The 21923-nt window shown below is 42.4% G+C and overlaps 1 protein-coding gene across 8 annotated transcripts; it reads right to left on the reverse strand.

The window, feature by feature from the left end:
* Nucleotides 1–1881: 1881 nt before the first annotated feature.
* Nucleotides 1882–20803, reverse strand: LOC101755388. Of its 8 annotated transcripts, XR_002676935.1 has the most exons (9): nucleotides 20316–20803; nucleotides 20153–20207; nucleotides 19306–19431; nucleotides 19181–19220; nucleotides 18574–18636; nucleotides 18395–18449; nucleotides 8012–8067; nucleotides 7516–7561; nucleotides 2571–2830 (listed from the first exon to the last, which is right to left on the reverse strand). XR_002676935.1 is itself a non-coding variant. In XM_022825132.1 (8 exons), the coding sequence occupies exons 1-8, from the start codon at nucleotides 20393–20395 to the stop codon at nucleotides 2064–2066; spliced, it is 807 nt and encodes a 268-aa protein (XP_022680867.1). In that variant the 5' UTR covers nucleotides 20396–20803; the 3' UTR covers nucleotides 1928–2063. The 8 variants fall into 8 exon arrangements, 3 of the variants coding, with proteins under 3 accessions (XP_022680868.1, XP_022680867.1, XP_022680869.1); XM_022825132.1 differs by lacking the exons at nucleotides 7516–7561; nucleotides 19181–19220 and adding an exon at nucleotides 1928–2459 and having other exon boundaries at nucleotides 2768–2830; nucleotides 19393–19431; XM_022825133.1 differs by lacking the exons at nucleotides 7516–7561; nucleotides 19181–19220; nucleotides 20153–20207 and adding an exon at nucleotides 1882–2459 and having other exon boundaries at nucleotides 2768–2830; nucleotides 19393–19431.
* Nucleotides 20804–21923: the final 1120 nt, after the last annotated feature.

Here is a 21923-nt window from a genome sequence, read left to right on the forward strand (position 1 = left end):
GCTGAGTCAAACTTCGGGCGCCTTTGGTAGGCGTCACCGGCTTTCGGTGAAGTCCTACGAGCCATCTCCAAATTGGCTGCACCACGGAAGCCCTGAAAATGCGTTGAGTAGTAGTGGAGGAGGGAGCCGGAGCTGAAAAACTTGGCTCCCCGCAGCTCCACCATCCTACCCGCGGGGGCAAAGTCTCCCCCCGCGTCCCTCGGGCAACATTGGCGTAGGCGAGCGGTCAACGGACGTGGAAAGGTGGCGCGGACGAGCTGGCCGGCGGCGTGCAGCGACAGTGCGAGCACATCGACGGTGTGGGTGAGGAAAGGGTTCCACATCTTCGATTGGGTCACCATTTAAAATTAAAACTTCCTGAGCTTCATGAATGGAGCCAAGACGATGAACTTGCTTGAATTTGAGAGAAAATGTTAGAAAATTAGCATTTATGGTGACGTGTTGCCTGCTAATCAAAGCTAAAGTTATGAAACCTAGAATATCTCTAGAGTCAGATAGTGATGGGGAAGCTTGTGAACATCTCTGGAGGATCACTGGAATTGTGTGTGATATATAGATGAGCTAGGCTTGAGGCATAGGATAATGTCTTCTGGGAGATCACATTGGTTGATAGCGGTGGAAAAGTTGGACCCATGTGTAATGAGGAAAATTATTAGATTAAGTCTCACATCGAAAATTGATAATGGAAGAGCATTACATATAAAGTGGTATGACCCTCACCTATCAAACTCGTCTTTTAGGTTGAGTTAGGCATGAAGCCTGAGTTATTTACGGTGTATTTGGATGGAGGGACAGGATGTGACGGTTCCAGTTTTGCATATATTTGGTTGGAGGGGCGGTGGGACAAGGACGACATCAAAGTAGAATATTCCTCGAAAAAGTGGGATGGATCCGTCTGTAGAAAATGGCCGGATGGATCCGTCCCAGTTCGATGGCGCAAACACCGTGACGCGAGTGCACGTTGGGGCGGTGGGGAGGGCGGAGCCCGGCGGCGCAGGGAGGCGCGAGCGCATGTCGGGGTAGTGGGGTTGGTGGGGCCCAGCGGTGCAGGGAGGAGACGGGGAGGGCGAAGCCCAGCGGTGCAAGGAGGAGATGGGGAGGGCGAAGCCCGGTGGCGTAGGGGATGCGGCAGCGGCGGGAGGAGCATGGCCGCGGCGGCGTGGGTGGCCGCAGCGGCGCGCAGGCGAGCGGGTGCGAAGCAACAGCGGCGGCGGCGCAACACGGCTAGGCAGCGCACAGGCGTGAGACTTGGCGGCGGCTCAGGTGGCGGCGCGCGACACAGGCGAGTGGGGGCGAGCGCGGCGCATGCGACGCTTGGAAGGATGGGTGCGGCGCAGGCGGCGGTGGCGCAGCAGGGTGCAAGGGCTCAGGGTGCAGCGTCGGGCCACAGCGGGATGAGGAAGGGGATGGGGCTCTAAGACTAGCAGTGGGTCCCGCGACTAACGGAATACAAACACCGTTTATTTCATCTGTTCTCGTCTCTCCAACCAATTAACGAAACTGGACGGCTAGGGGTGTATCTATTTCCAAACAAAGATTATAAAAAAATCAAGAAATCAGAAATACTAAGAAACAAGATGCCCACTATCAGAGGTTGTTTAAGTTGACTTAATTTTGAAAACTTTTTACTTGTGTTGTGCTGTCACTAGCATGTTAGTCACCAAGATAGAAGATCACAGAAGACATGGTATCTTGCATATTGGATATATTCTGTTAAGGACGCTTCTGTTACTTTCTTCTTCTCCTCTTGTTACTTTCTTTTTCTTCCTCTCTGGTCTTTCCTTTTCGAGTACCAATTGGTTTCTTACGTTGGCAGATTTTTCCAATTTGGGAGGGATCTCGCGTTACGGCGAGATCGAGAGCCCTCTCCATTTAGTTTTTGCGTTCTGTTATCAAGATGATATTACAAAGGACAGTTATCTATATCGATAACAATTTGGGGATTTTTTTGTTTCGAAAGTCAGGAACCAGCAAGTTTTTCTTATGGTGTCTGGTCCCTTCAAGCAGAGGATTGACTAATCTGTCCGAAGGTAAGTAGGTGGTACCTTTGGGGGCGGAGGGTGCTATTGACAATGACTGCAATTATAGCATTCACGTGAGGCACCAGTTGATCCAATAATGCGCTTAGCTGTTTGGATAGCGTGCAAGGCGGGCTGCAAACGAACATGGTGACAATGCCGCTTCTCTGGCAGATCATGACGAGTGTGTGGCCACGACGGAAAAGTCTGAAGGAGCTTCTTCAGTTCGTTTTTCATGGCTTGTTTCTCCACCATCTCCGTATTCTTGAGCTTCGACAGGAGGGCACTGACTCTACTCACACGTTTATCAAGCTCAATGCAATCCTCCTTATGCTGAAGAACCGTCTCTGATGCTTCTTTGATGTCGAGAGCAACTTCTGCTATTTGGTGTAATAGGCTGAGCAGTTGACCATCAGGAGTTAAGGATCGTTGGGGAACATGCTACATAATGTAATTATTTACATCATTAATAATGCAACCATTTTGTATAACATGATTAAATTTTAGTTAACATCAAAGACTAGACGATAATATTGAAATGCACAAAGATACTGTTCTCAAGTACTACCACTGATCAATGTCGTCTATGTATGGAAGTATCATACCTTGCGCTTTTCTACCATTGCACAGCAGGAACACAGGGTATCCTGATATGCAATGAATCACGCATGCTATCATCCACATGTATTAATTACCCAATGCATGATACTATCAAGAATTACGATTTTGTGACAGATGGCTATTCATACCATTGAGAAATCCCATTGGCTGTTACTTGTGACTGGATCGACTTCAGGTACGGGTGTATTAACCTGCAGACAAAATAATTCGTTATGAAGACAAAAAGGAAGAAAACTTTACAAGTATTTGTCAGGAAAGATTGACTGGAAATAAAACAAAATACAAAATACACTAAAAGACCGGGCACTACCGGAAAACTCATCATTCGTCCTGAGACTCAGTACCGGTTGCATTTTGGCCCGGTACTAATGTTAGCATTAGTACCGGACCAAACGGCTAGTCCCTGAGGAGCCCCCGTGATCCACTTTAGTACCGGGTAGAGGCTTCACCTGGTACTAAAGATCATCCCTTAGTACCGGTTGAAGCCTCCAACCGGTACTAATGTGCCTGAGGGTCTTTAGAACCGTGTGAAGCCTCCACCTGGTACTAAAGGGGTACCTCCCCCACGCTCACCCCCTCCCCACACATACTTATCCACTCGTCCCCCTCATTCGGCCTCTCACCCACACCTCTCTCTATTCTTCTCCCCACACAGATTGATCCCCTCACCATCCCTCTCCTCCCCCTCTGCTCGCCCCTCACCTCTTACATGTGGTGAGGAGCGGCAGCGGGGCAAGGAGCGGCGGAGGTAAGAAGGGAGCGGCAAGGCGGCGGAGCATCAGCAGGACATGGTGGAGTGTTGGCAGGCGTGGCGGAGCAAGCGGTGCGTGGATCTTAGAGTAGTGGCCACCTCTCCCTCAGATCCGGTGGCGACGGCAACCGGCAGCAGTGGCTGAGTAGCGTAAGTACGCCGCCTCCCTCCCTTCCTCTCTCTCTTTGGTGCGGGGCTTAGGTGCTGTGTGACTGGGGATCTGACGCTCGGGTGGATGACGGCGGGGTGCGGCCGGGGCTCCGGTGCTCGGGTGGACGGTGGCGGGGTACGGCCGGGGCTCCGGTTGGCGGATTTCTTTTTTTTATTTTTTAATATCCCTTTAGTACCGGTAATTTGACCTGTACTAAAGTCCCCCCTTTAGTACTAAAGTAGGATTACTGCTTGCACAATCAGTACTAAAGGGGGCTTAGGAATTGGTACTGAAAGCGCTTTCCCCAGTAGTAGGGTGTAACACCCTAATTTTCAACTTTTGCAAATTAATAAAATTTATTAGAATTTGCTAGAATTTAATTGCTTGTGTTTAAGGATCTAAGAATTTTCTAAGTTTGCATTTAATTTCTTAGGCATTTAATCTTTTCTAAAATAAGTTAATGAATCATAGCAGTTAATTGTTGCATTCATGCTGATGCATTGATTCTGGTTGTTTGAAATCAAATTTGTATTTGAATTAATTTGTTTGATCCCTTTCAAAAAATAGGAAAACCCTTTTTTTTCCTTCTCTTTTTCTCCATCTCCTTTCGGCCCACTCTTTCTTTCAGCCCGTAGAAGCAGGAGCGTAGCACCCTAGCAGCTGGCCCATCTCCCGCGGCCCCGAACCTCGCCGGCCCGCGTCCACCTCACCCGATGACAGACGGGGCCTGCTTGTCATACCCCTCCTCCGGCAACCCGCGCCCAACTCGAACTCGAGTCCGAGCTAGACCGCGCCTCCTGTGCGCCGTGGCCCGCACGCCTAGGCCGCCTCCCCGGGCCTATAAAAACCTGATGCCGCCTCCGCAACCCCAACTAAACCCTATCATCCTTGAGGTCTGCAGCGCCGCAAGCCTAGCCGCAGCCCGAGCTCGAACCTGCCACCATCATTTTCTGCTGCTGCCGCCTTCCCATCGACAAGATCACTACCTGGTGCTTCGGGAGCCACCCGTGAAGATCCCGTGCGCCCCTGTGCCTTCCTTTGTGTGCCCAAGCTCGTCGGAGTTGCCGCCGCCACACCAAGCTGCTCCGTCATGTCATCCCGTGCCGTCATCACCTTGGCCGCTTGGGAATCCGCCTAGATTGGTTCGCCGTGCCGCCATCTTCGTCTCGAGCCAGTCCATGTTGAGAATAATGGACCGCCGCTCGAGCTACGCTCAATTCCGGTAAGGCCGCCGCTCATCGCCACCGCGCGCCACCCGTCTTCTCCCAACCTACTACCTGCCATCCCATCGCGAACCAGCGGTCCAGATCGGATCTAACCGGAGTCAATACCGGTCAACTGAGCCACTCGAGCCACTTTTGCTAAAAATCCCCTGCTATTTTCTCTTTTTACACCTGAGGTCCTGCGCAGTTCAAAAGTAATTAGATCCTTTTTCTTCTATTTAGGCCCTACTCTTTTATAAAATCCCGTCTGCCGTCCTATTTGGTTCTTTACGAGTCATACCTTCTATTTATAAGCTTAATTAGATTTTAGCTCTCGGTTTTTTAAGTTTAGCCCTTGAAAGTTTAGTTTTCTTGCAGTTAAGCTCCTGAACCTTGTTTAGTTTATATCTTTAGCGTTTTAAATCCATTTTAAGCGATTCTTGTGCCTACGAGTTCGTGTTGACACATATATTAGTTTTTGTGCGCTTAGAAGGATCGTAGTTCGAGGGATTTTAAGACCAATGCTTTGAAGACTTTGAGCAGCAAGAGTAAGTTCAGGAAGGCAAGTCATTCCCTTGATCATAATTTTATCCAACCTTTACTTTCATATTCAATACACATATGCTATGCACTTTTAAGTTTATAAATATGATGGGTCTGTACCTAGTTTTATCCCTACACCTTGATCAACCAGGGTTTACTTTACTGTTGGGTAGCTCTTACTTAGTTGCTCTAACTGGGTACAGTGGTATTAATGAGCCAATGTTTAAACTTATTTTAGTTATGCTATACCTTCCATTAATACAAGATCACTATGCTTGATTGGAACATGGAGTGAGCACCCAGGAAAACAATACAACCATAAGAACTACATGGCTCTGGTCTTGGTTAATTAATTAGAAACTCTAGTTTGTGGTAGCTTTACCCGAAAGGGGCAAGAGGGGGAGACAATAGTTGGTGTATAGCCCGCTCCTCAGACTGTTCTGCTCTATGGTAGCTTCGCAGTTTGAGAGAGGTTTATGCATTCACTGATCATGAAACCTTAGTAACCTATCATTACAAGGGAATCTTTATAAATGCCTCGCAACATCCCTATGCAATCACATCTTGAAAGTGTGGTATTGTGCCTGTCCCATGCAATATGGTTAGGTCTAAAGTTCTTTTGAACTTTCACGCCACTTGTGGGTAAATTTGTACAACCTCTACAGAGTATAAAACTATTATAATAGCCGTGCTCACGGTCAAGAGCGGCCTAAACCCTCACATGATTAATCTATCGGAAGTTGAATTAAATTGTTGTTATTTATAGCTATTATCTTTATTTATGTTCATGCTTAATGCGGGTGGTATAAGCTTATATTTACTAATTGCTAATAAAATTTGACCAACCAAATAAAATGTTGAATTACTATTAAACCATAGCCTATCCTTGTATAGCCTTACACTACACATTTTGCCCGCTTGCTGAGTACCAATCATAAGTGTATTCACCCTTGCTAAACCGCTGCTCAGACCAAGTCAACTTTCAGGAGTTCTAGGCATACATATGTCACCAGTCAACTACCTGTGGAGTCGTCGTCATTGCTGGAATTCCGCTGCTAGAATAAAGACTCGTTTTGCTATTCGAATTAAAGACTTTCGGTCATGTAAGAAATCTAATTCTCTCTTTACGTTATGGCACTATCTATGGTATTTACTGAAGTCATTGAATGTGTGAAATTTGATCCTGACGCACATGTAATTTATTCATCTGATTATGCCTTTGACATAGGTCATACCTCATTCCAGGCTAAACGTTCGGCTCTGACTCTCTAAAATATGTCAGCTAAGAAATTTACAAAAGATCATTTTTATTTATTGTTTGAGCTAGGTAATAACATATATATATATATATATATATATATGTCTGTGTGTGTTGGGCATACATCCTCGAGCTCACGAGTAGGCTTTGTACGGCCCACTCAGGGATATACTCGGACGTGATCAGGACATGGAGGCTACGCCGTAGGGTAACGTAGTCTGCACGGACTCCTGAAGACTAGTTAGAATGCACAAGGAAACTACTCTGCCGATTTGGAATAGAACTCTGTAACCATGTTCGACTAGGACTCCATCCTGTAATCCTGCTCCCCCAACTATATAAGGGCGGGCCACCCCCTCTAGAGGACAACGAAGTACAACTCAATACAATCTACACACAAGACGTAGAGTATTATGCGATCTAGCGGTCCGTACCTGTCTAAATCGTGTCCCTTGTGTAACCATCGACTCCTTGATTCTCGACGACACCCACCGCACAAAAGACCACTTAGGGTACCTCCTAGGCGGGTTGCCGGTCTAAAATACCGACAGTATGTATCTTTGTGGAAAGAACATGGCCGAATATTGTACGTTCCAACAAATTTCCGTTTAGTACCAATATTAGTTTCATTGACATGGTCAAGGGCTATATCTAGCATCTGGTGTCTGTACCTTATGATGATTATATGGGCTTTGCAAGCATTTTTATGATGAAATTTAATCTTTTCCATGAGAGTGCAAATCGAAGGATGCATATTCTCTTCACAAAATGGTGGCATCTTTTTCCAACACGATATAGCAAGTCGGAAACTAAACATAGAAATGAGTGGTCGTGAATCTGAATAGTCACATCCCCTCCATGTTAATTTTGTGTCCACATTTAATTTGTCACAAGCATCCACGCATAATACCGTTCATATATACTCAGTGCTGCCGTATTGAAATAAAACTCATGAAGAGATCGGGACATACCTCATTCCAGGGCAAACGCTCTTCAGGTCTGCCTACGTAATATGCCCTAAGAAATACAAAAGCTCATTTTTTTATTTATTGTTGGAGGTGGGGGTATTAATTATTTATATCTTTGTTAAAGGGACATGACCGAATATTATATATATGTTGCAACAATCTTTTCTGATTTGTACAGATCTTAATTTCTTTGTAAATAATTAAGGGCTACCTCAACCATTTGGTGAGTATGTGCCAAATGATAATTACATGTGCTAGTAGTTTTCCTGGTTTTGACATTACCGATAGCTTGTCTATATGTGATACACATATAATTAAATTCAATATCATGCCTCTGTCATCTCTTGTTGGTAATTAAGCATTTTGATGATGGAATTTGAAATTATCTTTTCCATGAGAGTGTGCAAATTTAGGATAAATTTTCTCTCTGCCAAATGGTAGCATCTTTTGCAACAAGATATAACAAATGGGAAATATATAGTTGTAAGTCTGAACATACAAATTGTTGTAAGTCTGAACGTTGACATCGCCTCCATCTTGACTCTGTCTCCGCATCTGGCACAAGAATCCGCAAATAATATCGTTCATATATACTCAACGCTGACAAAATAAATTGCTTATATATAGTTAGTACCTCATATCGTCTCTGACATGTAGTCATTGAATAATCTATATATATGCGGGCCATGTCTATATATGATGTCACAAAAAAACATCTTTACCAAAAGTAACTAGGATGGTACCTGTTTGGGCGGACTTGGTGGTTGCATCGCTTGGAATCACTACTAGAAAACTGATCTCTCATCCCTAACCTTAGTACCGGTTGCGTTTGAAACCGGTACTAATGCTAAGGTACTGCCTCCTACACGCGACGAGTACCCCTTTAGTACTGGTTGGAGGCAACAACCGGTACTAAAGGGTGAGCATTAGTACTGGTTGCAATGCTCCATGCACCCTCTAGTACCGATTGTTTGCATCAACCGGTACTAAATGGGGCACTGTCTAGTACCGGTTGCTTCCACCAACCGGTACTAGTGTGACATCTCCCCTCTAGTACCAGTTCGAAATACCAACCGGTACTAGAAGACACCCATTTAGTACCAGTTTGTGACCCTAACCGGTAGTCATTTCCTTTCTATAAATACCTCCTTCTTCCTTTGGCCCGAGCCAAATCCTCCAGCTCGGCTTCACCCTATCCGTGGCACCATAGGGGGAGGTTTTGCCAGATTTGTGATCATTTCTTGGGGATTTCACTCATTCAAGTGTTCTAAAGGTTAGAAACTTCATCCTGCCTTGATACATGGTTATTATACTAAGTTTTATGCTTTATAGCTAGAGTAATTTATGATTTTAGAATAAGGTACAATGGGGAAAATTTTCATTTATATGAATGTGTTATTTAGGGGATTTCACTCATTTAAGTGTTCTAAACTTCATCCTCCCTTGATACATAGTTAGTATACTAAGTTTTATGCTTAAGAGCTAGAATATTTTATGATTTTTAGAATAAGGTACAATGGGGAAATTTTTCATTTATATGAATGTGTTATTTAGATCGCATATTTATGATTTATAGAATAAGCTACAAATTTTTGGATGCCATGATTCGTACTAGTCAAAGAAATTGATATGAGGTTAGAGAAATAATTTCATAGTTTAGTACTTTTCAAATAAAGATACAAAATTAGTCATTTTTAGAATAAGCTACAATGGAGAAATTTTTTATTTATATGTTATGTTATCAAATTGTAGGAAATAATGTTCATTTCTCGCTAATTCAAGAATTTTTCTATATTCTCTAGCTATTCAAAATTTTACTACAATTTCCACAGCTCAAGCTTCACCCTATCCATAGCGCCATAGGGGAAGTGCTACCGGATTTGTGACCATTTCTTGGGGATTGCAATCATTCAAGTGTTCTAAAGGTTAGAAACTTCATCCTCCGTTGATACATGGATAGTAAACTTCGAAAACCAATCCATGTGTATATACTAAGAAAAATTAGATTAAGTACTTCAATTCATTTTCTTATTGTTCAAAAACCAATTCATGTGTAATATTTTGTAGATGGATTGGCAATGAATGTACAACGCTAACAAATGTTCCATGGAGTACATTAATGGCTTGCGTGGTTTTCTCGATCAGGCAGAATCCAACAAACCGCCATCCGGTTTCATTTGTTGTCTGTGCAGAAATTGTAAAAATGAGAGGGATTACTCATCCGTTAAGACTATTCATGCCCACATATACAGTTATGGATTCATGGCAAACTATATTATTTGGACCAAGCACAGGGAAATAGGAGTTATGATGGATGACGATGAAGAAGAAGACGATGACAACATTCTTGACTGGATTCAAGGAAGTGCCTTCATAGATGCTCCAATGGGCGAGGCTGAACAAGAGATGGGTGAGGCAGAAGGTCTTCTAGATGAGCTAGGTCAGGTGTTGCGAGATGCAAAGGAAGACTGCGAGAATGTAAAGGAGTCAAAACTATTCGAGCGTATGTGAAATGATCATAAGAAATTGTTGTACCGATGGCAAACAGGGGCACAAAAAGTCAGGTACGACATTGGAAGTGCTGCAATGGAAGGTAAGAAATGGAGTTTCTGACAAAGGTTTTGATGAGTTAACGAAAATCATAAAGAACATGCTTTTCAAGGGGAACGAATTGCCATCCTCAACGTACAAAGCAAAAAAGGTTGTCTTCCCTCTAGGTTTGGAGGTACAAAATATACATGCATGTCCTAATGACTGTATCCTCTATTGAGGCAAGGAATACGAGAAATTGGAGGCTTGTCCTGTGTGCAACGTGTTGTGTTATAAGATCAGGCAATATGACCTTGCTGATGTTGAGGGGGAGGCCATCAAGAAAAAAGTTCCTGCGAAGGTAATGTGGTATTTCCCTGTAGTACCACGGTTGAAGTGCTTATTCAGGAACAACTCACATGCAAAGTTGATGTGTTGGCACAAAAAAGAACATAAGCAAAATGAAATGATCAGACACCCCGCCGACGGGTCCTAGTGGAGAACAGTTGATAGAGAATTTCCCGAATTTGAAAAGGATACAAGGAACATACGGTTTGGTTTAAGTACATGTGGATTCAATCCATTTGGAGAGTTCAGTAGTGGTCATAGCACTTGACCAGTGACCTTATGTATGTTCAACCTTCCGCCATGGTTGTGCATGAAGCAGAAGTTCATTATGATACCGATAATTATCTAAGGTCCAAAACAACCTAGCAATGACATTGATATTTACCTAAGACCGTTGGTTGATGAACTTCTACTGTTATGGAAGGAAGAAGGTGTACATGTGTGGGACGAGGACAAAAAAGAGACATTTAATCTACGAGCATTGTTGTTAGTAACCATCAATGACTGGTTGGCGCTTGGCAATCTGCCCGGACAGTGAAACAAGAGATTCCGAGCCTGCACGCATTGTTTAGATGATACTTCCAGCATGTATTTGAAGCACTGCAAGAAGGTCGTGTATATGGGTCATCATGGATTTCTTCCTGATAAGCACGCTCTAAAAAAGAAAGGGAAGCATTTTGATGGGAATGAAGAAGAAGATACTAAGCCCCTTCACTGTAATGGTAAACGTGTAGTTTCTATGATAAAAGATGTGAAGGTAGTCTTTGGCAAGGGTTCCGGTAGACAACCAGTTCCAAACGACGAGGACGAACATGCACCTATGTGGAAGAAGAAATCTATATTTGGGAGGTACCTTATTGGGAAGTGATGCACCGGATGAAAAATCCCTACGTGAATGTGCTTGGCTTCCTGAGTGTATATGGAAAGGCAAAGGATACACTTGAAGCATGTCAGGACCTGAAACTTATGAATTAATGAGATGCCCTATATCCGAAAAAGAGAGGTAATGGACATTACTTGCATCCTGCCAGTTATACTCTTAGTAAGGAAGAGAAGGAAAGCATGTTTGAGTGCTTGAATAGCATTATGGTCCCATCGGGCACTCCTCGAGTATAAAGGCATTAATAAATTTGAAACATAAGAAATTCATACATCTAAAGGCCCATGACTACCATGTCCTCATGACACAATTACTGCCTATTGCACTGAAGGGTATTCTTACAGAGAATATGAGAATGGCAATCGTGAAGCTATGTGCATTCCTCAACATGATTTCAATGAAGGGAATCCATCCAAACAATCTATGGTAGCTGCAGAATGACATGGTGCAATGTCTTGTCCGCTTTGAGATGGTCTTCCCACGTTCCTTCTTTAATATCATGACCCACCTTGTAGTCCACCTTGTTGAAGAGATTTTGTCCTTGGTCCTGTGTTTCTACGCAATATGTTCCCTTTCGAGAGGTTTATGACAATTCTGAAGAAGTATGTTCGTAACCATGCCCGTCTGGAAGGAAGCATCGCAAAGGGATATGGAACAGAGGAGGTAATTGAGTTTTGTGTTGACTTTATGGACGACCTGAGTTCGATTGGAGTCCATGTATCACGCTATGAGGGGAGACTGAAGGGAAAGGGTACACTAGGGAGGAACACTCAGATGGACATCGATGAGGAGACATTATGTAAAGCACACTTCACGGTGTTGCAGCAATCATCCCTGGTTGCTCCATACATGGAGGAGCACATGGCTAATGTACGACCCTCAAACCAAGGGAAGACTGAGGCCTGGATTACATGTCGTCATATTGAAACTTTCGGCACTTGGTTGCGGTGTAAACTAATGGGTGATGACACCATTGAAGAACAACTAGCATGGTTGGCTCGGGGTCCATCATGTCAGTATCGACATTCCAAGGATACAAGATAAATGGGTACACATTTTACACCAGAGCCCAAGACCAAAGGAGCACAAACCAAAATAGTGGTGTCCGTATCGATGCAATAGACAACTGTGGAAAAAAAGATAGATACTATGGTGTCATTGAGAAGATATGGGAACTCAACTATGGACCTTTGAAAATCCCTCTGTTTTGGTGCCAATAGGTGAAACTAACTGGAGGAGGTGTAACGATAGACAACTATGGGATGGCAATAGTGGACTTCAATAAGATTGGATACATAGACGAAACATTCGTCCTAGCCAATGACGTGACTCAAGTTTTCTATGTGAAGGACATGGCAAGCAAACCAATAAGGAAGGGTGCTAATAGGTCAGATGATCAGCTAAAGTGCCACATTGTTCTTCAAGGGAAAAAAATCGTTGGAGTTGAGGACAAGACTAACATTTCAAAAGATTATGATTAGTTTGATGATCTTCCTCCATTTTCAGTTGAGGTTGACCCAAGTATCCTGTTAGCCAAAGAGGACGCACCATACTTACGCCGTGATCACAACCAAGGGACGTTCGTCAAGAGGAGGGTTATTAACGTTCTATTAGATGATGATGTGTAATGTATTTGAACAATTATGTTCTGTTTTTAGTTATCAACAAAGGCATTAATGTAATTATGAATGGTTAAATCTTGTTTTTCCAAATACAATTCTCATATCTTGTTTAACTTTCTTGTCTGGCCAAAATATTATTTAACTGATTTTTGCATGGTTAAAATATTAAATATTTCAATTTTTTAAAGTACCATTAAATATTAAACAATAAATTTACGTACAATTAAACAAGAAAATGACTAAGTCATGGTAAACATGTTAAGAACAGTAGAGGCACTATTCTTCTAAATTTTTCATGGTCAAAAAATCTTTTTTTCCGAATTTTGAAGTGAATATAAGTATTATGACCATTATAACCTATTACTAAGTTAAAATTAATAACTTTACCATGTTTGATATTTGACCGCATCTGACATTTTTATAGTGTATATCTAATAAACATGAAGCTACAAGATTGTTGTTACAATTTTTATGAATGTTATTTAATTCACTTTGCAATAAATTAATATCATACAATTTTAAAAGAAAGGAAAAATAAAATGATGGGCGGGGAATTGAAATAGGATCATGCAACCCCTCTAGTACCGGTGCTTAACAACAACCGGTACTAGAGGGGGCATTTTCATTTCTTGCATGGGGAGACCCTCTAGTACCGGTTGTAAACTACAATCGGTACTAGAGGCCCCCCCTTTAGTACTGGTTGAGAGGGGCTCTAGTACCGGGTGTAAATTGGAGTACTAGAGGGGGAGGTTAAGGGGCACTCGGTGCTCCGCTCTAGTAAACACTTAGCCCTTTTCAGTACGTGCTGCACTTTGTCATCCTCCTCCCGATCTGCTGCCTCTCCACCTCTCCGCTGTCGCCGTCCCCATCTACCGCCTTCGTCGCTGCCGACACTGCCCCCCGACGCCAGCTCTCCCCCGACGGCGCCGCCTCGCCCCAACCCGACGCCGCCCCGACGCTGCCGCCCCACCCTGTCCCCGACGACGCCGCCCGGCCCTGCGCCCTTCACGCCACCCCGTTCCCAGCGAATGCGCCCTACAGACTTGCGCTGACGAAAGCTCCCGGCCGCTGTGATGTCATTATTTTTTTTGTATAAGTGTTGGAAATCATGCCGTGACGTACAAAAAATTGGAGGAAATTTGTATAAGTGTTGGAAATCATGCCATTTATTTTTTAATTTCCGCAGTAGTAGAGAATAGCTAGAAATTATAGAAAATTATTGGAGTAGCTAGAAATTATGGAAATTGAAATACTTAGAAATTTAAACCATGCCCTTTATTTTTTTAGAATTGTTTTTTCCCATGAATTGAAATACTTAGAAATTACCGACAAATCAGCCGTGACATCATTGTTGTACAAAAATGTTGAAAATAGCTAGAAAATTATCGAATATTATAGAAAATTATCTAGAAATTGTTGGAAATCATGCCGTTTATTTTTTTGTTTCATTCTATTTAAATGTTGTTTAATGTTAGAAATTTGTATAAGTGTTGGAAATTATGTATAAATGTTGTATAAGTGACATCATTATTGTTTCATTCAATTTTTGTTGTCATTATCTAGCAGTGTTTCATTCTATTTTTGTTGTCAATTCTTAGTATATGTAATTAGTTCTTTTTTATAAGTGTTTAATTATAAATTGTACGACATGTGATGTTACAAATTAGTCATTCTTATTATAAGTGTTTAATTCTTTTTATTTATTGTTACAAATTGTTATTTATTTAGTCATTTACTTATTTCAAGCAATTGTATAAGTGTTTAATTCTTTTTTATAAGTGTTTGATTATTTTTATTTATTGTTACAAATTGTTATTTATTTAGTCATTTATTTATTTCAACCAATTATATAAGTGTTTCATTCTTTTTGTGTCAGCCTATTATATTATACTAGTTACAATAGCACGATCAGATGACGAGCGTGACCCTCAAACGGCAGAGGAGCTCCTATATCAGATAATTGCTAAAGGCGGCAATCAAGCAAATGAAGAGATCGATCACAGCCAGGCTGACATCTACCTCAACCTGGACCTCAACCTGGCTAGTGATGGCATCGAGGAGCAACCAATTGCTGAGGGAGGCAATGTGGAGCAACAAGGCAAGGTATAGCAAGTATTATACGTAAACATTTTTGAATTCTCTTCATCACGCAACATTCCAATCACGGAACATTTCAATTGTCATTTTTCAGCCATCTGGATCGAGCAAAAGGCCTCAAAAGAAACGAGGCAAGAACAAAAAGGCCGAGGGCCGTATCATCATCACAGAAATTGCTGAAGATGGTGAACTGATTGCTCCTGCCAAAGTTAAGACAAAGTGGTGAATCAGATTGGGTTTCTTGTAAGGGATAACATCCCAATTAGCTTCCAGAATTGGAAAAAACCTAACATAGTCCCGATCGGCACAAACCCCCTCCTTTGCGTACCTAACCGAGAGAAGGCTATGGTACGGGAACAAGTAAAAGAAAACTTCACGTTCAAAAATGTAGACGAAGCTGAAGCCAAAGTGAAAGAATGGGGCTTGAAGAATGGTGTGATTGCATTTCAGACGTACAAGAAAAGTTTGAACAAAGAGTACATAAAGAAGGGGCTTGCACCTTATTTCAATAAACACCCGAAGATAAGGGATCACTGGAATTCCTTTGTACAGTTCAAGGAGTCAAGCAGTAGCCAGTGGTCAACTCAAACCAACACCAGCAAAGCCTAGAAGAAGCAATACTTCCATCATCTTGGGATAGGAGGTTACAAGTCTGCGGCCATGAAATGGCAAAGGATGAAAGATGACCTAATTGCTAGGGGAATAGTACCATATACTCTTGAATGGCCTGAGCGAGCAAAGAATTGGTTTTATTTTCATGGCGACAGGCTCAATCCTAAAGATGGATCAATTGTCTTCGAAAATGAAATAAGAGAAGCGGCTACTAGACATGATGACTTCGTGAAAAAAAACAACCAATGGATCCTTCGTGCCTGATCAAGAGAGGGATGAGCTGACAATGGCACTTCAAAATCCTGAACACCATGGACGATGCCAAGGCAAAGGACTCATTCCGTGGAAGTATGCCTTTCGTGAGCACATTGAATCATATAGAAGTCGCCAGAGAAGCAAGGCCGACCAAGCACGACATCTGCGAGAGCTGCAACAACAAGTAGCAGCATCTGACGCAAGAATGGAGGAAATAATAGACGAGCGTGTGGCCATAGCGCTGAGCAAACAAGCCAGTCAACAAGCAACTGCTGTAGCATTAGGACGACATGTCAACGTAAGCCTGACTCAGCGTTGAAGCAGTGTCGCTTCCATGGAAGCCGCAGCTGGAGGATCCACTGAGGTCATTGAGAAACGCCACCCCGTGGATGATATCACAGGGAGAGCCCCTTGTGAGCTTGTTACTCCCGTGAGAAACAAGCTCATAGTGGCTTATGGTGTGGCTGAGCAACCGACGCAAGGCCAAACACTACATGGCGTCGAGATTCAAGCTCGCTATGCTAAGGTTGGGGTGGACTGAGTGGCTGATGGTTGGGAGAACCTGAAACTAGAGATTCCTGAAGGTGACGGGGAAAGAATCTAGGAGAAGCTATCCATGGTTGGATTCAGTGGCCCAAGCGCTACATAAGGATTACACAGCTGAATCCCTCTACATTGGGTGCATCTCCTCAAGGCTCAAGGGCATGATCACCTACGCCATCTACCAGGGCACCCTCTCCACTACTAGACAGGTCTCCTAGCATCAGTCCAGTAGCAAAAAGGATCCAAGCATGAGTCCAACTCCCCCTCCTATGAAGAAATGTTTAGTTCCTCCTCCACCTCCACCTCCTAAGAAGAAGCAGAGGGAGAAGGTACCAGCTGAGAAATTACCTTATGATATGACAGATGAGGAGTGCAAGGCTGCAGCGGCTGCTGAGCATGAAAAATGGCAACAGGCTTGTAAAGAAGCATGGTTGAAGAAACAGAATCTGGAGCCACCACTGGATAAGCGTAAGCTTCGGTCTTTCATCAGAAGAATGGAGGCAGAGCAAAGGAAAAATCAAGAGAAACCTTCACTATCTGATTACGACAGGCAGATAACAAAGCAGGCAGCTCATAAGAGGAAGAAAAGTAGGAATCTATTTCTCAACTCGGAGAGCAATCCAACCAATCAGTTGCCCCGCTTGTGGTGCTTTCTGACTTTGACAAAAACCTGGTTGAATTCGCTAAAGATACAAATCTGACAGCAACACAACTTCGAGGAGAGGATGACATCCCAACGCTCCCTGCGCCTGTCAAATGAAATATGAGTATGGTAAAGAGCTCGTGTTTCCAAAGTTGGTGAAATATCTGCCAACAAAGATGTACAAGCTGCACCAATGGTACATGCAGGCTACATCAAATGGTTATGCCACGATGGAAGTTCAGGTTGGTGATCAACATTACTTCCGTAGCGATGACATCATAATGGTGGACCTAGAGGAACTGTACATGCTATACAATCAAGACGCACTAGACAAGTCACTGATCAGTTGTGGGTTCTATAAGTCTTTAGTATAATCCTCTAACTTCAAAATCCTCGCTCTAGTCAATTTGCGATATCTTAACTCCTATTCGATTTTGTATCGTGCAGAATGGAGATGCAATATTGTTGCAGAATGGATACCATGACGTAGGCTTCATGGACCCCTCAATTATTTTCTAGGATAATCTAAGGGATAAACCAAAACAGACCTTTAAGAAATATTTAAGTTCCTCGATAAGCATTGGGACAAGAGGTGCATATTACTACCATGGAACTTCGAGTGAGCATTTCTCCCATCTCTTTCTTTTCCGAACTAGCACTTAAACATAATACTAACTACCTTCAATTATTATTATCCTCGATCAGAGCTTAGTGACTGTTTGGGACTCTTTGAGGAAACCAAAAGGAAAATTCGATGACATCATGAATGCTCTGAACAAATGCTGGACTCGATTGCGTCAAACTCACAAGGGTGATTTCAAGGAGCAACTCGATTTGCATATAGATTTCCCTGTATGTGTTGAATTTTCACATCTCGTGACACTTCCTTTAACCCAACAAATATTTCATAACTTTTTCTCCCTATATATAGTGTGCAAGACAGTAGGAGGGTACTCATTTATGCGGATACTATGTTTGTGGGTGCGAAATATATCACCGAACAAGAAATAACCATACGTATACAAAATTAATTTGCTTGTACTTTAAAAATTAGTTTGCTTGTGCTTCAAAAACCAAATCATGTGTATATACATAGAAAAATTAGATTAAGTATTTCAATTCATATGCTTATACTTCAAAAACAAATTCATGTGTATTTACATAGAAAAATTAGATTAAGTATTTCAATTCATATGCTTATACTTCAAAAAAGTTTCAATTGTTCAACAAATTTAGATTAAGTATTTCTAATTCATTTGCCAATGACATAGATGATGAACAGGAAGGAAAAACTCCTCAACACCGAAGTTTTCAGGGCAATACAAGATCAACTATATGGATTCCTTCTTGTACCTGCCGCTGTGGTAGCTACAAGTTGTGTTTGTGGTGGGCTGCTATCTTGGTTTTCCTGCAAATCAGAAGATGGAGGGAAAATTAGGCCCCATACTAAGGACTATCACATGACAACATTAAACACTCTTCAGTTCTCAAACTAGCTGTTGATGTGATATTTCTTCACTTTCTGTAGTTACATTTTCTTCACCCATGTTTGTTGTAGCAGCAACCTCTACAATTTGTCCCCCATCTTTGTTAGCCTGCATTTCAATTTTGGTCAGAAAAATCATGAATGGAGTTTGAAAGTACAAAAATGATGCTGTTTACGCGTTCAAATTTTCGTACAAGCACTTAACCTGGAAAAGTTCCGCAATAAAAGTAGTATTCAGATCATTAATCAATTTTCACAAAGAGCCAAACTGGAATCCAATTAGCCAAGTCAATCTTCTACTGAATAACTAAAATTTGAAATTTCTCACATGATAATATATATTCTCATTACATATATAGTAACAAGTGACAAAGGCTGACCACACATAGACAATATCCAGAAAGAAAATGCAAACAGTTTGAACTGAAAACCATAGATGACTCATAGTGAAAAGTGATAAGGGATAGCAGAACTAAACCTCGATGTACCATTTCAAATTTCCCCATCTCATGGCAAAAAGAAGTTGAAATAATTACAGACTACCACAGAGCACATTTGAATAGCAGTAATTAAAGAGTTTGTACACTGTACAGTAGCTGAAACATGAAAAGCAGGGTTCCTTGCTAAATAGCTAGTTATCAATATGTGCGTACCTTGCTACAGACCACATTGGATTCCAAGACTCCGGATGAACTGCAAAGCATAGTAATAATGAGCATTATTTCATACCTAATGTGATGCAAAAGCAACTATAATCCAGAAACAGTTCAGAACTTACAGTCACTCATTAACAGGCGTATTGTTTTGTGTGGCGCAAACCTGCCGCTAGGGGTTGTCATGTTGTACAGTATTGCATGATCTCTACCTTCAAAGGGTATGCCTTTACTTCCTTCAAGAACATAGTCTGGCATACAAAGTAAAGAAAGCACATAAGTTGGTACCAATATATAGCCTTGAAAGTAAGCAAAAAGATTGGCGTTGCATTAAGAACAAGGATGATAAATACAATCTGAGGCACCAAATGGTTGGACTATACAAAAAAGCTTTTAACGTTCCCATGAACACGTATAGCAAACATGTTCACTATAATTATTTTCCTTGATGCATGCAAGGTAAAATGACAGGTTGGTGCAGTTGTAATCTATGAGTTGTCAATTTACTAAAAACTGCACATAAGCATCATCAGTTGTAATCTATGAGTTGTCAATGGTGCTCAACTAGTCATTAGTAAATTTAACCAAGAACATATCTCATCTATTACTATTTGACAGGTTGGTGCACATAATTAGCAGGAACCTTTTTCAGCATGTATAGCGCTGGCAATTACTGTTGCACTTGATAATTGCAGTTATGTCAATGCAAATCCTGACGCTGACCAATATATAAATATAAACAAACATATGGGGGCCCAGAGCCATGTACCATAAGTAGAACAAGCAATATTTCCACGAAGAGACGAGACAATGGTGCAGCTAAATCAGATATTCCCAACTTTTAACCATAAATTGCTACGAGTATGTCATGCAATGCGCAGAGCAATCCCATGTATACAGAAACATCCAAAAACTGATTGCTACCAAAACATGAACCCAAATCTACTGGTAGGATCAGGAGAGGCTACTTACGCCACTCCAATATATCGTTGGGAAGCGGGCGAGCCACGATCTGCAGCAGCGGCTCCTGCAACCCAGCGAAATTAAACCAAAACCAACCGTCACAAATCAAGCCACGGCACAGCCCAATCGAACCCATCCCCACCAATCGACCCCCAATCCAACTGGAGGTCACCTTGCATAGCGTGTGCCACTCCTTCTGGAGGTGCTTGAGTTAGCCACGTCGCCGTCGTGCGATGCGCCGGGCGCCCCCATGCCTATGCTGCCGGCGCCCGCGCCAGGAGGTCGAGCCTAGGCCACCCGCAGCGGATTCGCCACTACCTACGCCGGGAGGGAGGGGGCGCCGGCTGGAGACGGATGGAGGGGAGGGGGCCGTTGCGCCTCCTCATCCGCGAGAGAGGTCGACGGTGCGGAGGGATCTGGGGAGGGAGGCACAGTCGGAGGTGGAGGAGGGAGGCACGATCGGTTTGGCTGACGGAGGAGGAGCGTGTCTGCCGCGGCAGTTGGTGGAGGGAGGAGACGAGGGTGTGGCAGTTGATGGAGGGGCGCGGCGGTCGGTGGAGGAGGAGGAGGAGATGGGGGCGCGACGGCGGCAGCTGAGGAGATGCGGTCTGTGGTGGAGGAAGGTCTGTGGTGGATGAGATTGCGGAGATGTGGATGACATTTGGGGCACAGGTGCGGGATGGGATTACCAAGCTACCCTTAAAAATATGGGGGGATTTTCGAAGGAGGATGGGTAGTAGCATCAATTGACTATGCGAAATTTTAGGGCTGGCGCCATTGGACCAAAGAAGGAGGGGGGGCCAAATTGAATTCAGCCCAGCGCCTGAAAAGCTATGTGAAGCAACTTTTTTCAAAATAAGAAATTAAGGCACCTTTGTGAAGCAACTTGTAAATAAACTATATTAAATATGATGAATACATTTTTCAAATGTAATAGGCAACATATAAGTTGTCATGTAGGAGTTTGAATAATTTCTATGTAGATTTGGTATTTTTTATCATTTAATTGACTTTCTATGTCTTTATTGAAAGTAATCCTAAGTTGAACTATGTGTCCCTCCAGTAAGATTTGAAAATTGCCCAAAAATATTTTTTTAGTTTATATGTTCCATTACAGACCATGTATTAGAGATGGAGAAAAATTATGTTATCTTCTAGAGACAATTCAAAATTTTATCTCCAAATTAAAACATAATAATTACAATAATATCTAAATTTGATCCAAAAATTCTACAAATTGATGTGGCAATATATTTTTGGTTCATAATTAAACTTGTAATAAAAATTAAGTATTTTGATAAAGTTGGAGCATACATTGTTGACAAATGGAGACATCTCTCACATAGTTCGTAGTAACTCAAGTCAAATATGAAGTTATGTTACCAATTGTTATGCAAGAAACATGTTCTATCTATTCTTTTTTGGTGGAAGAAAAGAAGCTATATAAAAACGATACATAAAATATCGATTTTGTAATGTAGTAGGCAAACAAATGAGATTACATGAAAGGTCGAGATTTTACAAAATATTTGAAAAAAACCAACAAATTTGAAGTTACTATGACCGAGAAATACCAGTTACAAGTTTTAAGTATAGATTAAAAAGAAAAAAGATGCTGCGAGCAGCAAGCTCAGCGCGCCACGTGGTCCACGGCGAAGCAGCTCAACCATCCCAGTGCCACCACGTGGTCACGAGATGTCCACTAGAAATTGTATACATAGGATAAACCATCCTCACATCATCGCAACTGAAGTAGTGGTCTAGTGGTATTGGTTGCGCT

This window comes from Setaria italica, chromosome III, assembly GCF_000263155.2.
Source record: "Setaria italica strain Yugu1 chromosome III, Setaria_italica_v2.0, whole genome shotgun sequence".
In the NCBI taxonomy this organism is placed as follows: domain Eukaryota; kingdom Viridiplantae; phylum Streptophyta; class Magnoliopsida; order Poales; family Poaceae; genus Setaria; species Setaria italica.

Coding starts and splice junctions, on each gene's coding strand:
- LOC101755388 (XM_022825132.1), bottom strand. CDS start 20,395: ATGGGGGCGCCCGGCGCATCGCACGACGGCGACGTGGCTAACTCAAGC. Junction 20,208..20,315: donor AGTGGCACACGCTATGCAAG/GTGACCTCCAGT, acceptor GCTGGGTTGCAG/GAGCCGCTGCTGCAGATCGT. Junction 8,068..18,394: donor TGTAGCTACCACAGCGGCAG/GTACAAGAAGGA, acceptor TTCTTGTGCCAG/ATGCGGAGACAGAGTCAAGA.